This window comes from Protobothrops mucrosquamatus, unplaced genomic scaffold (assembly GCF_001527695.2).
Source record: "Protobothrops mucrosquamatus isolate PMUCROS unplaced genomic scaffold, P.Mucros_1.0 scaffold49, whole genome shotgun sequence".
Taxonomy (NCBI): Eukaryota; Metazoa; Chordata; class Lepidosauria; order Squamata; family Viperidae; genus Protobothrops; species Protobothrops mucrosquamatus.
In genome coordinates this window covers 1,168,673-1,183,587 of record NW_015386431.1, presented here as the reverse complement: position 1 = coordinate 1,183,587, position 14,915 = coordinate 1,168,673, and the positions used below count along the sequence as shown (strand labels likewise).

At 36.7% G+C, this 14,915-nt stretch overlaps 1 protein-coding gene across 1 annotated transcript in view; it reads right to left on the bottom strand.

Annotated features, from left to right (window-relative positions):
* Positions 1 to 14,915, bottom strand: part of PTPRB (protein tyrosine phosphatase receptor type B) — a 74,810-nt gene that overhangs the window by 31,870 nt on the left and 28,025 nt on the right. Inside the window, exons 6-11 of the mRNA XM_015811794.1 lie at positions 13,459 to 13,716; positions 12,134 to 12,397; positions 11,176 to 11,445; positions 8,419 to 8,679; positions 6,008 to 6,274; positions 2,836 to 3,099 (exon numbers count right to left, since the gene is read on the bottom strand). Coding sequence (XP_015667280.1) covers positions 2,836 to 3,099; positions 6,008 to 6,274; positions 8,419 to 8,679; positions 11,176 to 11,445; positions 12,134 to 12,397; positions 13,459 to 13,716 — 1,584 coding nt within the window. The remainder of the gene's footprint in view (positions 1 to 2,835; positions 3,100 to 6,007; positions 6,275 to 8,418; positions 8,680 to 11,175; positions 11,446 to 12,133; positions 12,398 to 13,458; positions 13,717 to 14,915) is intronic.

Below are 14,915 nucleotides of genomic sequence, written 5' to 3'. Positions count from 1 at the left end.
AACATGCATAACCTTACAACAACGAAGGGAGCGGCATGGGAGGAAACACAGGCTCGGAGAAGGAGGGGGTTGAATGATGACGTGAGCAGTATGCTGGAAGTACGGCAGGATCAGCTGGGGCCTGTTACTTGCTCCAGGAGCCGTAAACTGACGTTCGGCAATGATATATAAGACTTCAACCGGCTGTTGCCTTTTAGCCCTGACGATGTCAAACGTTTTGTTGACGAAAGTTAGGTAGATTAAACATTTTATATGTATTCTCTTGGCAGTCTGTATTTATTTATATATATATATATATATATATATATATATATATATATATATATATATATATATATATATATATATATATATATATATATATATATATATATATATATTTAAAGTCAATCAGATAAAAATAAAGAACTCTGGGATGTAAGGTAAAAGGCTTTTTTTATTAATTGCTGAGCTTTCGTTAACAACCTGTTAACATCATCAGAGCAAAGGGCTAAATGAGAAGGGGGGAGTAAGCGCATAAATTTACATAACAGTTCAACAACGGTTGTAGTGAGGCATGTGCACATAGCGTGCTTAAGAAGCTCTTAAAGGGATAAAGCAGTCAGTCTCAAGACCATTTAAGAGCTTCTTAAGCACGCTATGTGCACATGCCTCACTACAACCGTTGTTGAACTGTTATGTAAATTTATGCGCTTACTCCCCCCTTCTCATTTAGCCCTTTGCTCTGATGATGTTAACAGGTTGTTAATGAAAGCTCAGCAATTAATAAAAAAAGCCTTTTACCTTACATCCCAGAGTTCTTTATTTTTATCTGATTGACTTTAAATGTCCATACCTGGGATTCCAATATTCAAAATTATCAAACACACACACACACACACACACATATATGCAGGTCTTGGTGTATTCGGGTCTTTTCCCTTGTAAGATTGAGAGTATCTTGGCGATGTTTCAACGAGGTCCCACTCGCCATCTTCAGGCTGGGGTCTTCGGCTTCATGCCTGTGCGAGCAAAGTGTGAGCGGAGCTGCTGTCTCTCTATAAATACTGGTGGGGGTGTGTGGAGTGCTGGCTTAGTTGCTGTAGGTGGATTGGTTGGCTGTGTGTGAGCCATTGTTTGTGGATTGCAACCACCATCCAGAAGCCAAACCAAGACGACATCACCAGCTGCTGCACCTCCCTCCGACCCCCACACAAAGCAAACGGACACACGCCATGAACACAGAGCTAGACCGCAAACTCGGAGCCAAACCAAAGCCCGGTATGCTACATCATAGCCTTCTGCTCTGGACATCACATCACAGAACTCAGGAGGTTACAATGCTAAAGCTCAGGATGTTACAACACAGCCAACCACCCAGGATGTTGCAACACAAAACTCAGGTTATCACTACACTAGATCTCAGGATGTAATCACACAACCCATTACCCAGGTCGTTATAACACAAAAGACTAATGGGCACACAGCCAGCACCTCAACTACTCAGGATGTTACGAAACAGCCAAACAATCCACAAACAATGGCTCCTACACAGGGTTTCCTGCCTGAGCAGGGGGTTGGACTAGATGACCTCCAAGGTCCCTTCCAACCTTATTATATATATATATAGTATAACCAGCCATGCAGCTGCTGAAAGAGTCTTTTCAAATTACTATCCGTCAATCACCTGTGGTCCATGGAGGTCTACCAGGTGGTTGCAGCCTCCCTATGTTCGGCAGTCATAATGTTCATGCTGTCTGACCTCCGCTTTCCCCAAAATTGACAGCCAGTCAGCTGGCCAGAGACCATTCACAATCTCAACACTGCCAGCCAATTGGCCAGAACAAAATTGCTCACCTGCACACACCCACAACCACACCCACACCAATTCACCACTAATTAGCTTGCCAGAACACAGTTACACACTACTTGTGCCCTGACTCAAATAGTAAATACAGTACATAGTCAGTTTTGGAGTACACTTTAAATACTACAAGGTTCTTAAATATTTACTTTATTTACTAAGGGTTAGAACTTGTTTCTATAAACTATTAGTTGGAGCCTAGTCTTTCAGGAGAACATACAATAATATATAGTTACAAAAATTTATTTCACAATATCACACTGATCTAAATGGGAGAATAAGTGATTGTATATTTTTGGCCTTTTTGTATTTGTTCTGTTAGAAAATAATATTCCCTCTTATAATAGCAAATACTTTTTGGTTCATAGCGCAACTCATTGTTTTTATATTCTTTTATGAGAAAACTATTAAATGTATTCTAAAGTGTATAAAGTATGATAACACTGAACAATCAAAAGCAATGCTGTTGTTTTCATCTGAATGAAAATACATATTTATTCTTAATTCCTAATGATCTTTTACAATTTTTGTTCACAACATTTTTCCTTAATGCAACTATTTAGCAAGCAGACCCGTTCAAACAATATTTTGCCATTCACTCAAGAGCAAAGCTTGGTACTTGTTACTTTCTTGACATTATATAGCAGGGGTATCAGATGCATCATGCCAAAACCGCGCCCACCCCATTGCCGGCAATGGGAAAAAAGTCACGATACATCGTGACACGTCATGTGATGTCACGAATTTGACACCCATAGCATACAGCTCAGGGAGACACAATACATGTGTGTGCCTGGGTGTGTCTGTGTATCTCAGACATATCTACAAGCTTTCACAATAGTCCACAAGGAGAAGGGCAGGATATAAATTCAAACAATAAATAAATAAATAAATAAATAAATAAATAAATAAATAAATAAATAAATAAATAAATATGGTAGATCCATAGTTAGCTGAATACATTCAAACGTCTTCCTTCAACTATTTTTTACCTGTTCTCTCTTGACTGAAAGACTCATTTTCATATTTCCCACTCTTGGTTGTTATCATCACATCATAGAGACGACCTGGTGTGAGAGTGTTGAAGGAGCACTCGCTGGTGGATTTTGCAATGGTGAGGATATGAACAGTCTGACCTCCATGGGAGAGTGTCACCATGTAGCTATCCACATCCCCCGCAGCTGGCAGCCAGGAAACACTCAAATAATCACTCCGCCCTGAATTGTTCACAGTGACTCCACTTACACTGGAAGGAACTGCACATCAAAGCAACAGAAAGTTTTCAGTTTACCAGGTGTTCAGAGAAAGTTTCCCGATAAGGTCCACATTTATAACAACAGAGAATTTTGTGACACCTAAAATGACAAAAATGTGTTATTGCATAAGCATTTTTAGATCTCAGTCCTGAAGTGGAACTCTGATTCGAGAAAAGTTATGCAATGCTAATTGTTAGTTTTTAAGTTTCCATGAGATTCTTCGTTCTTTTGGTGCACAAGACTACTGGTAGTCCTTGAATTACAATAGTTCATTTAGTGACTATAGTGGCATTGAAAAAAGTGAGTTATAACTAGTCCTCACACTTACAACTGTCGTAGCATCTTCACAGTCACATGTTCAAAATTTGAGTGCTGGCAACTGGCATGTATTTATGCCTGTTGCAGTGTCCCAGGGTCACGTGATCATCATTTCTAACCTTCTCAGCTGGTTTCTGACAAAGTCAATGAGGGAAGCCAAATTCATGATTCATTTAACAACTGCAGTGATTTGCCTAACAACAGTGGAAAAAAGGTTGTAAAATTTCACCTTGCTTAGCAACTGAAATTTTGGTCCCAACTGTCATTGTAAGCCGAGGACTACCTGCACACCTGTTCTTCTGGAGGCTTAGAGCTTCCTTCATCTAGAAGACCAAGGCAGTGGGATCATCTCTTTTTCTACTGAGAATCAATTCCCTTAGGGATAATCTGTTGGGGGGAGGGACATTAGAATTGCAGGGTGAGGCTGAAGCAAAACCTGAGTGGAAAAATCAAAACAAAAAGTCGTGGCCTTTCTCTCTACTTCATTTTCCCTCCAATCAGATGACAATTCCGGCCACTACAGAGCTTTTTTCCTTGTAATGTGCTGGAGTAAAAAATAAATTAAAAATGCAATGGGCTGATTGGGATCACTGTTACCGCAGGAAGAGAAAGGAGGTGCTTATTCCTCCTGCCCCCACTATAGTTTGCTCTGTGGCCACAAGGAAATGAAAAATAAAGCAGAGAAAAAAGCAGGAATGAGTTATTCTGTTCTAAATATTGTTTCTACTGTACAGTAGAAATGAAAGGTTAAACTTCCATTCTCCCTATAAGTAACATTGCTGACTGGCAGAAATTAGTTCAGCCTAAAACAATCCTGGGATGGGGGTTAAAATTGCCATGTAACCTTGGTGCTGACTATGGCATTCACAATACTCTCTTCTACAAATTTAATTAAATGTTTTGGACACCAAGCAGAAAAAGGTTACTTTGCACTTATGTTGCTAGTACAATATAGTTTATTGAATCAGCAATTCTTGCAGTTAAAAGGAATTTATATAGAGCTTAGACATGTAACATTAATTAAAGCAACACATACACAAATAAATACAAGGAATCTTATTTACAGTTGTTCATCTATAAAAAAAAGCAAAATGATCAGCCAAACTTTTGGAGGTGCTGCAACAGAATACCTTACTTTCACAAATTTTGGAGTTGCCTGCCCTCTAGTGGAAAGATTTATAAACAATTTATCTGAGAATGAATTTTATTTTTTTTCACATTTGTTTTTCAAGTTTCTTTCAATAATTATCTGAATTATATTATAAAATGATATATCCTCAAAATGTCTGACTCTATTAATTTAGGCTTTTAAAATATATAAATTCTGTAACTGAAAAGCATTAATTCAAGCATTTTACCTATCACTTAAGAAATTCACCATACTCCTGTCAAATGTTTGTGAGTGTTTATATTCTTCTGAAATCTCCATTTTAAAAATCAAATCAACTTTATTCTTAAAAGGAAAGAGTGTGTATATGATGGCAGCTTTTCACATAAGCTGAAGAATGGAAAATCCATGATATAAATGTGAACAAAGCTCAAGGAATAAATATTTCATTATTTTCTTTTGAAAATACTGAAAAATGTCAGTCCCAAGAAAACAGTGGCTGGGTGAATTTTCAGAAGACCTGAAAAAATAATTTAATCTGGGTTTTTTTGGAGGGGTGGGGGGTGGTGGGGAGAGATAGTGCCTTTAAATCTGGGGACTGGCAGGACAGGTCCCTGCAGTGTTCAAGGCAAGATTTCAGAAGACGTTTGCTATTGCCCCTTTCTTAGGGTTGAGAAGTGACTAGATGAAGGTCACCCAGCTGGCTTCATGCCTAAGGCAGAACTAGAACTCAGAGTCTATCAGTTTTTACTTCAGTGCCTTAACTGCTACACCAAATTGGCTATCAACCTATAATTATACTCACGTTTTATTTTATCTTTCAAGAAAAAAGTAAAGCTTTCTTTTTCTTACCTCACTATATGCTCCCTGTGAAGAATGCTTCAGATTTCTTAGCCTTGTAAAGCAAGCCACAAACTCTCAAATGTTATTCAACCGTCACCAGACACGTTGGCCAGTTCCTATACCCCAGCCATCATAATTATCGGGCACCAAGTTAGAAATAGCTATTCTAGCACATTCCAGAATCAAGAAATATTTTTAAAACAGAGGTATTTGGGCAATATTAAAAGAAAAACACCTAGTTCTTTAAGCAGCAGGCATTTTGAGTTATCATCATCACTTTCTCCACAATCACCACTGGACATTTTAATCCCTAAGAACTACTATCCCAGCTGAGATTTATTCCTGATGATTTAACGGATTCAAACATGGAGCAATAAGGAATCAATTTCCATTGCCTTTTTCCCCAGTTTTTTTTATTTGCTGGTTCAGTCAGTAGACTTTTCCAGACATTGTTTGACTTGCTAGTCTCCTACCCAAGTCCATCCAACCAACCTAGTCTTCTATCAAGACAAGTCAGTCAGAAGCCACCTGACCACTATTTTAAAGTATTTCTAATTTGGTTTCCTCTCTGAAGGACAGACGTGATACAATCATTTTAACATATTCACTCATGAATAAATGTATACATTATCTACCTACCTGTTCTTCCTTCAGCAATCACTTGTCTGGAAGATATTCCTCCACTAACAGTGGTAACAACTACTGAATAGAGTCCTCCGGGTTTTAAGGACTGGAAGTGGTACTTATCGGTATCACTGGAAACAGTCTCATTTTTTATGACAACATTTTCATGAATGACCAATATTTGGTATGAATCTACATCTCCTTTTGGCCTTATCCAGTTGGTGAATAGACTGTTGGTTGTTCCTTGGTTTGCTACATTTAAGCTCATCACCTGTGCTGGAACTGGAAAATTAGCATTATGGTTAATGAATGAAATTATGGTTTATATTTACATAACATTTACATAAAAATTCAAAATCATACCAATAAAATCCATAATACAGGTAGTCCTCGACTTACGGCCACAATTGAGCCCAAAATTTCTGTTGCTAAGTGAGATATTTGTTAAGTGAATTTTGTCCCATTTTATGACCTTTCTTGCCACAACTGCAATTGTTAAGTTAGTGGCATGATTCTTAAGTAAATCTGGCTTTCCCGTTGCTTCTCAGAAGGTCACAAAAGGGGGTCATGTGACCCCGGGACACTTCAACCGTCATACATAAGAGTCAGTTGCCAAACGTCTGAATTTTGATCACAGGACCATGGGGATGCTGCAACGATTGTGTGAAAAATGGTCATAAGTCACTTTTTTCAGTGTTGTAACTTTGAATGGTCACTAAAAGAACTGTTGTAAGTTGAGGACTACCTGTACATGGTCAAATGTTCAAATGTCTTGAACATTTCTGAAATTTGAAAATTATTGGTCTCTTGGGAACAAAAGCTCTTAGAATCAATTTTAATACTGGAGGGTGGAACAAAGCATGTATTTTTGCCAAGTATAGGCCAATCTTTTCTGTTTATTAATTCTGATTTATTAAAAAGGACACTTGTTACAATGTTTTTATTCCTTACAGAAGCCTACATGTACCAATGAAAATGCCATCCGAAAGAGATCTTGATGCCAGGCATCCTGTAAAAAATTCCCAAAGCCAAATGAATAGCATGATCCAATGAATATAGTTTACAGCTTCAAAAGCCTTTCAATGAAGTTTTTCACCAAGAATTCTTAAATAAAGGTCACAGCATAAGAGGAGAGATCTGCTTATTAGTTAAACTAAACTCTTAGTTAAAGGAGCAGATGTAAAAATAAGTATACAGTTATTACAATGAAATATGTAATTATTCCATTATTGCAATAAACTGAATTTGTAATTTAATAAATAAGGAATGTGAAGTCATGGGTGAGGAGTGAGGTGATTTTATTTGTACACAAAACCAGCGATTAAGGATGGTTAAAGAAAAGTGGTGGTGAAAATTTGCAAAAGGATCTCTTCAAAATGGAGGAATATGTAATGGCATGCAATCAGAGTTCAGTGTAAATAAGCAAACCATGATGTGGACTGGGGCAAAACCTCTTAGTGCTGCATATATGTGTTTATATTTTATTGGCAAAAATTGATCAAGACAGAGATATTGCAGTTGTGACAGTTCAATGAAAATATCAACATATCAAACAAATACTATAAAAAACATATCCCATGAGCAAAACCAAGCTGCTAATATTGTAAAACCTTTATATAGATCCCAGGTATTGCAATTCTCGGAATACTAGATATAGAAACTAACTACTGGACAGCTAGAAAATGTGGAGAAAAAGGCAAGGAAAATGATTGGTCCTAAAATAATTCCTCTCTGAGGAAATGTTACCATATTGGTATGCCTTTAGAGGCAAAAAAGTGAATAAGATGACATGATAGATTTGATTCACTGCCACAAGATGTCATGATGGCTGCCAACTGAATTGCTTTAAAATGACACATTCATAAAGCATCAGCTTATCAGGGGATACTTGTTGTGATGGCTAGACATTTAACTCCAGCATCAGAAGCACTAGGCTGATAAACAAAATTGAAAATGCTTTGGCTCCTGCTCTGCTTGTGAGATTCTGCAAACATCTGGTTGACTACAATGGGAACAGAATGCTAGATAGAAGTAGTCCTTATTTAGAGACTGCCTCATTTAACAACTGTTCAGAGTTGCAATGGTGATGAAAAAATTTACACATCTCGTAAATTTTCACATTTATGAGATGTTTTTAGGTCTATAAAGCATAGACCAAGAAAACTGAAGAAAAAACATAAACACAATCATGGTTTCACTTAATGACCATTTCATTTAATCACCAAGTTGCCAGTCCCAGTTTTAGTCTATACATGGCTTTGGATCAAATCTTGCAGAGCTCTTCATGATTTGTATATTCTGAGTAGACATAATTTCTGTTTTATAGAAGACATGAAGTTTTTAAAAGCAATACCTAAGAAAACCACACAAGGTAGTTAGTTTTTTTTTAAAAAAACAGGACCAATAATATGTCAATAGTATGGTACCTGTATGACCCACAATTGAAGTCCAGTTACTCAAATCCCCACTTATGGTGGTGACATTAGCAGTGTACTTTCGTCCAGGAGACAGATCACGGTAAGTAAACTCTTTTGCTTCCTTAGTCAGAGCCCTGTTGACGATTGTGAGGGACCGGTGTCCCAGTGAAACCACATAGTGATCCCAGTCAGAGTGAGGGGTCGCCCACATGATTGTTAGAGACGATTCATTAGCCTGCTTCACGCGGAGCTGAAGAACAGGCTGTGGAGCTGTGGGGGAAAAAAAGAAATACTGTCACAATATTGAGGTTTTATGAGCTGCATTTTGAAAAGGAGTTAGTGATATTGTCTTGATAAAAATTATGAAGAAACATGTTACAGATATGGCTAGTTGAAGTGCTATAGGTATGTGTGTGGTCTACCAACTGAGCTATGACATTACTCATAAGTAAAAAGTATTTCTTTCCTAAGTGAGCCTGGCTTCACAGCTTGTAGTGCTAGTTTTTCAAGCCAATGGGTTATTTTAATTTTTTTTACTTTTCTCTGTTTGAACCTGCAAGCTATTGAGTTGGTGTTAGAAGAGGTATGCTTTAAGTGCTGAGCACAGTTCCATTCCATTTGGCACTGAGCTATATTATTTAAGATTTGACATTTAATGAGAGACTTCAAACTGAGGAGAAGGTTTATGGGAGTTGCCTTTATTCTGATGACACTATTGAACAAATTGAGCATTTATTCTTGAAACCACAATGGCTCTATTCCTACAAAAATCCAAATCATTGGGGAAGGATAATTAGGATATTGTGGAAACACCAATAAAAGTAAATGACCCCATTCAACTAATCCTGGAGAGGGGAAGGTAAACTAACCTTCAAAAGACTTAGTTATGAGTACACCAACTCTACCTAATCAGCCATGCTGTGGAGATATATAACCAAGTGATCTATTTTAAACACCAAAACAAAACAACAACAAAAGAAAAATAGCCAAAATTCATGATTTAACAATGCCTTTCTTAAAGACTGATTAATTGCAGTAGCCAAGCCATAGAGAGCCAAGCCAAACCATTATAACAGGGAGCATCCACAGGGGCAATAAAAAAAAATCAGCTATGACTATATGATCAAAACCATGCATTTTTCTATTCATATCGAATAGAGATAATGCACACAGACAAGGGCTTTGAACTCATGGTGTAATCGTATGTGGGAAAGACCTTGGGGGATTGGCTAAAGAGCTGCTGCCAAAAGAATGGTCAGTAAGAGACAGCATAGCCAGCAACTGGATCATGGTTGGGGCATGAGGTTTTGAAAAGACATTCCCCCCCCTTTCAAATGGCAATGAAAAGCAGACAGGAAAGAGGATTGTACTTTCAAGCTTGCAAGATTCTGTGAATCTGGCTTTACAATAAAGTAGAATTAACTCACCTAGTTGTGATTTCTGTCTGGTTTAGCCCATGAGGCCAATATTGATCATGCAAGTCTGAAAATAAAATCTTCCCCATTTTCCCCATAAAAGTGAAAGAAACTAGGGAGCATCTCTTGCCCCGCCTACCATCCACTTGCAGACTAGGTTGTCTCTTATCTGACCATTCTCTTGGCAGTGTTTTTTCACCAAGTCTTTCAAGGTCTTTCCCATATTGTTACACATGGTTATGGAACCTCTCTTAATGAACACAAAGTTACCCCTGTGTTACAATATCATGGAACCTTCTAGTACTCCTACTGCAAGAAGTACTTGTGTGCTTTTTGATACATTTGGTGTGGCTGTGTAATTAGAAACAGTGGTAAGGAGGGGGGACATGATAGCAGTGTTCCAATATCTCAGGGGTTGCCATAAAGAGAGGGAGTCAAGCTATTCTCCAAAGCGCCTGAAGGCAGGACAAGAAGCAACGGATGGAAACTAATCAAGGAGAGAAGCAATCTAGAACTAAGGAGAAACTTCTTGACAGTTAGAACAATTAACCAATGGAACAACCTGCCTCCAGAAGCGGTGAATGCTCCAACACTGGAAGTTTTTAAAAAGAGACTGGACAGCCATTTGTCCGAAATGGTGTAGGGTTTCCTGCCTGAGCAGGGGGTTGGACCCGATGACCTCCAAGGTCCCTTCCAACTTTTTTTTTTTTTTTATTATTATTATTATTATTATTATTATTATTATTATTATTATTATTATTATTATTATTATTATTATTATTATTATTGGTGGACTCAATTAAAATCAGGTGAATTAACTTTTCATGTGGTCAGATTTAAAGAAAAACAATAAAAGGTATGATCACAAATATATCTGTTTCTACTGCAACACTCCACTTTTGCTTAGGAATAGTACATTTCTGTAGCCCACAAAACCTGCACTTTATAATTATAAAAAACACAATGTCAAAAAGTCAAAATGTGTATAAAGGATTAAAAGTGAGGGTGTAGCAGGAAAAATAATCAACATGAGGTGTAAGATAAGGCAGGGTTTCTGACCCTGATCTTCTTATACACCCTATCTTTTGTTTCCCAGACTACTCCCTTCCTTTCTGTAAAATTGAAGTTCTTAACTTTCTACTCACAGCAATTGCTTATTTCAGAGTCAGCTGCCTTCCTTTAATTAACTGAAAGAAATAGGTCTCAAATATTTTTTATGTATTTCACAGTCCCTTCCCCCAAAGTAGTATTTGCATTCCATAATCTCATTTCAGACAAACTCTTGTAAATTTTCAACATTTGTGCTGGTTATAATAGGATAAAACCCAAACCAAACAAACTATTTTCTCACCTGTTCTGCCTTTGCAGTGGGCTTTATTCTGTAATCCTCCACTTTCTACAGCAATGACCACCTCATATTGTCTTCCAGGAATGAGTGCTAAATCCTTGATGATGTATTCTCTTTTATCTTTCCCAAGTGTAATATTCAGCAGTAATGTAGAGCGGTCAAACAGTAAAATACGGTATTTGTCCCAGTCTCCCGTGGGGGGAAGCCAACTTACTTTCAGACATCTCAACCAACCCATGTTGTCTACTTTCATTTCTGAAACTTTTTGGGGAACTGAAATACAGAATGCAAAATGATACCAGATAAAAGGGAACTGGTTTATCACAGAATAAATAATTCTTCCTTAAATTGTTATTCTATTAGCATTCATTAATTCAGTAGCTTCCTACTGCTAAACATCTAAATGCTTTTGAAAATGTTTACAAAACCCCAATTTGTGACTTAAAATCCTGTGTCTATATAATGCAAGATTTGCAACACATTGGCAGGATAGAATCACCACCTGAGAAGGAGTTAGTAACCCTTTTTCCTATCTACAATACAGATTCTTCCTGCCAGATATATTTTGTTTCTCCATTTGGGACTGGGGATGTAGCTAGGGAAGAATGGCTGGGCATAGGATTTATAGGGAGAATTTTAAGCATCATTTAATTTCAGCAGTCTTCCCCTTTAACTCCCCAGTTATAATATTTTTATGGTGAAGGGTGAACAAATTATTATAAAGACTGTAAGGACAATAATTTTGATAACAAATGAGGATACTCTATCTCAGGATTATTGCAATCTTTTACATACATATATTTCAAGATTTACTAATTAATATTTCCTTTTGAAATCGGTATGACCAGTGAACTGTAATCTAAATCCAACCCATAGTATTTACTGCCCAGAGAACAATTGGCACAAAAAAAATCAAAATACTGATCAGATTAGAAGGTGCTTAGAAAAATTAGAAACATACTTGTCCTTTCATGAGCTGTCACTTTGGTGAATAATTCACCACTGATTGCATTGACATTCACTTCATACAGACTTCCAGAAATTAGCTTGTCAAAATAAGTCTCTGTGACTTGTGCTTGTAAAATTTTACTTTCCTTAAAAGATCCATGATGAAATAAGGTGACATTGTAGAAATCAAGGTTCCCTGAAGGCCTCTTCCATGACACTTTCAGTGTATCCAGCCTATCATCATTAGCTACCATCAAATCTAAGACTTTGGCTGGAGCTATTAAAAAAAGAGTTTAAAAAATTAGTAACCAAGCACAGTACACCAAATACTTGCACCAGTGTTGTAGGCAAGCACAAAACTCACTTTTCCACATATTATTCTGGGGTGGTTCAGTTATTTCCTGGTGTAACTTCAGTTCTTGCTTCCAAATTGAAGGATTTCCTTTTGGATCTCACTGAACCATCCCACAATAGCACAGGTGGAGATCTGGCATGATCACAGTGAGAATGAATATTATGGATTTTTTGGGACCGATCCATTTATAAATCAGTAAGCTTTACACATCTTTACAGTTCTGCATTAAAAATATTTTGAGCTGGAAATAATTTTATTATCAATACTAACAGAGTAAGAAGGAGTATAGTCTATAGGCTCCATTGGCTTGGCATCAATGTAGTGCTTAGAATTAGACATAGATTTACCTGTTTTGATCAAAGTATTGTGAATCATGTAACAATTCATAAAGTATCTCACATAGTCCAATCACACTTTTAACTTTGCCTTATCACTTTTGAATATTATAAACTTTGGATTTTATATAGAATTGCATATCGAATTGAATTTTGAGTAAAATACAAGTGTTAAATATTTAACTGCTCTCAAAATTATCTGGCATTTTTTGAGTAATTATAAGTTTCTAAACCAGAAACAGTTACATTGATTACAGGATACACTTGGTTATCTACTTTTATATATAAAAATGGCAAGTGCTGACTATATTATATTTTTTAACCCTCATCTAGTCACTGTCTGATGAGACTGAAACTCTGACAAATACTTGTTGAGAGCTAAGAGTTCTTTAACTGAGATGAATGGGACAATCCTCAGTGGAAGCATAAAATATTCTCAGTTAAAGTCTTATTTTGAAATAGTTCAAGATTTAAACCACTTTTTTTCTATTAAAGTCATAGGCACTTCTTACAATATATCTCATTCTATTGCAGTTAATTTTAAGGACATTTATATGAATAAACCTGTGTTTTATTTTGAAAAAAAAAAAGGTTTTACTTTACCCTTTAATTATGTAACTTATTAGGAAAAGATTTGTAAAATCTTACCAGTTCTTACTAGTCTTACATTATAGTTCTCCATCCCCTGAGCCTTGGAAATAATTGTCAAATTATATAGACATCCTGGTGTCAATCCTGAAAAATTGTGTGACAAAATATCTTTTTCTAGATTCATCTGTTGAATTAGAATATCTTTCTCCAGCAAAACCAGCCTGTATTGATCCACATGACCAGCCCCTGGCAGCCAAGAAATATGCAATGACTGCATTTTACTCAAGATCTCGATATTTCTGACTGCTGAAGGAACTATTAAAAGAAGGAAAGGGAGAAGGTTATACAAATAATACTGCAAGTATCTGCCTTAAGTACATCTCTTAAAATATACATTTTACTTAATAAAGTTAACTAGATTTCAGTAAAACATTTATTTGTATTCTGAAGAGACATCCAAATTTTTAGATTAAAATATATATACTAAGTTCATTAATGAAACCTCACTTTTGTTCCAATCAAATTATGCTCGCAGTATTAACTATGATTTTCCAAACTTTTTGGACTTTTTACATCACTTGATTTCATACTACTTGGGAAAGGAACATCAGTCAGGACATTGTCTGAATTATTAGGCACAATATCAGTTCAGTTTTTTTCTTTTTATGTTGTTATTGCATCTGCCATTGATATGTGTTCAGGCAGGATTGTGATAGAAAAATCCCTGCCATAAACTTCTTCTAATTTACGTTCCAAGACCAAAACCAAAACCATTATAGGCCCTTCATTTACAGAATTTCCAGCCACCTTGGTCAACATTTGACTATGAATTCTGGTAATTGCAGGTTCAGTGGTTCTGACAAGTTTCAAGTCCCCCTCCCAATGCTGTATAGTGTGGGACACAGATTATATATAATTATGCCAAATGGCATTTGAATGGTACAGCATATTTATTGCTATAAATAAGGTGAGAAAGCTCACTTTACTGCTTCTTCTTAAATAACTATGCTAACCTTTTTGCTAAATGTTGGATTTCTGTCTATTTTTATTGTCTACAATGTCCTCAGCAAACCAGAGTGGCATGAACAGGTAAATTACATGTTAATTTCAATTATAATAAGTTAATATTATTATATTACAAGGTTGACTCAGCCTACCATCCTTCCAAGTTTGGTAAAATGTGGACCCAGACTGTTGGGAGGCAATAGGCTGACATTTGTAAACCACTTAGGGAGGGCTGTAAGATATGAAGCGACATATAAGTCTAAGTGCTATTGCTATTGCTAATATATAATTTAAATTAAATTAAATCATATGCTTGTGTAGCGCTACCTCTTTAGAGGCCGCCAATGCCCAGGCCCTCCCAGCCACAACCCCCCTTGTCCAGCCTTGCGGTAATGTTCTTTAGAGATCGGTGAGATGTCTTACAACCGGAACTCATGCAGCATTGATGGGTGGCAGGCTCTTCTTGTTGAAGCAGGACTTTCAGGCACGAACTTAACCGGTCACAATGG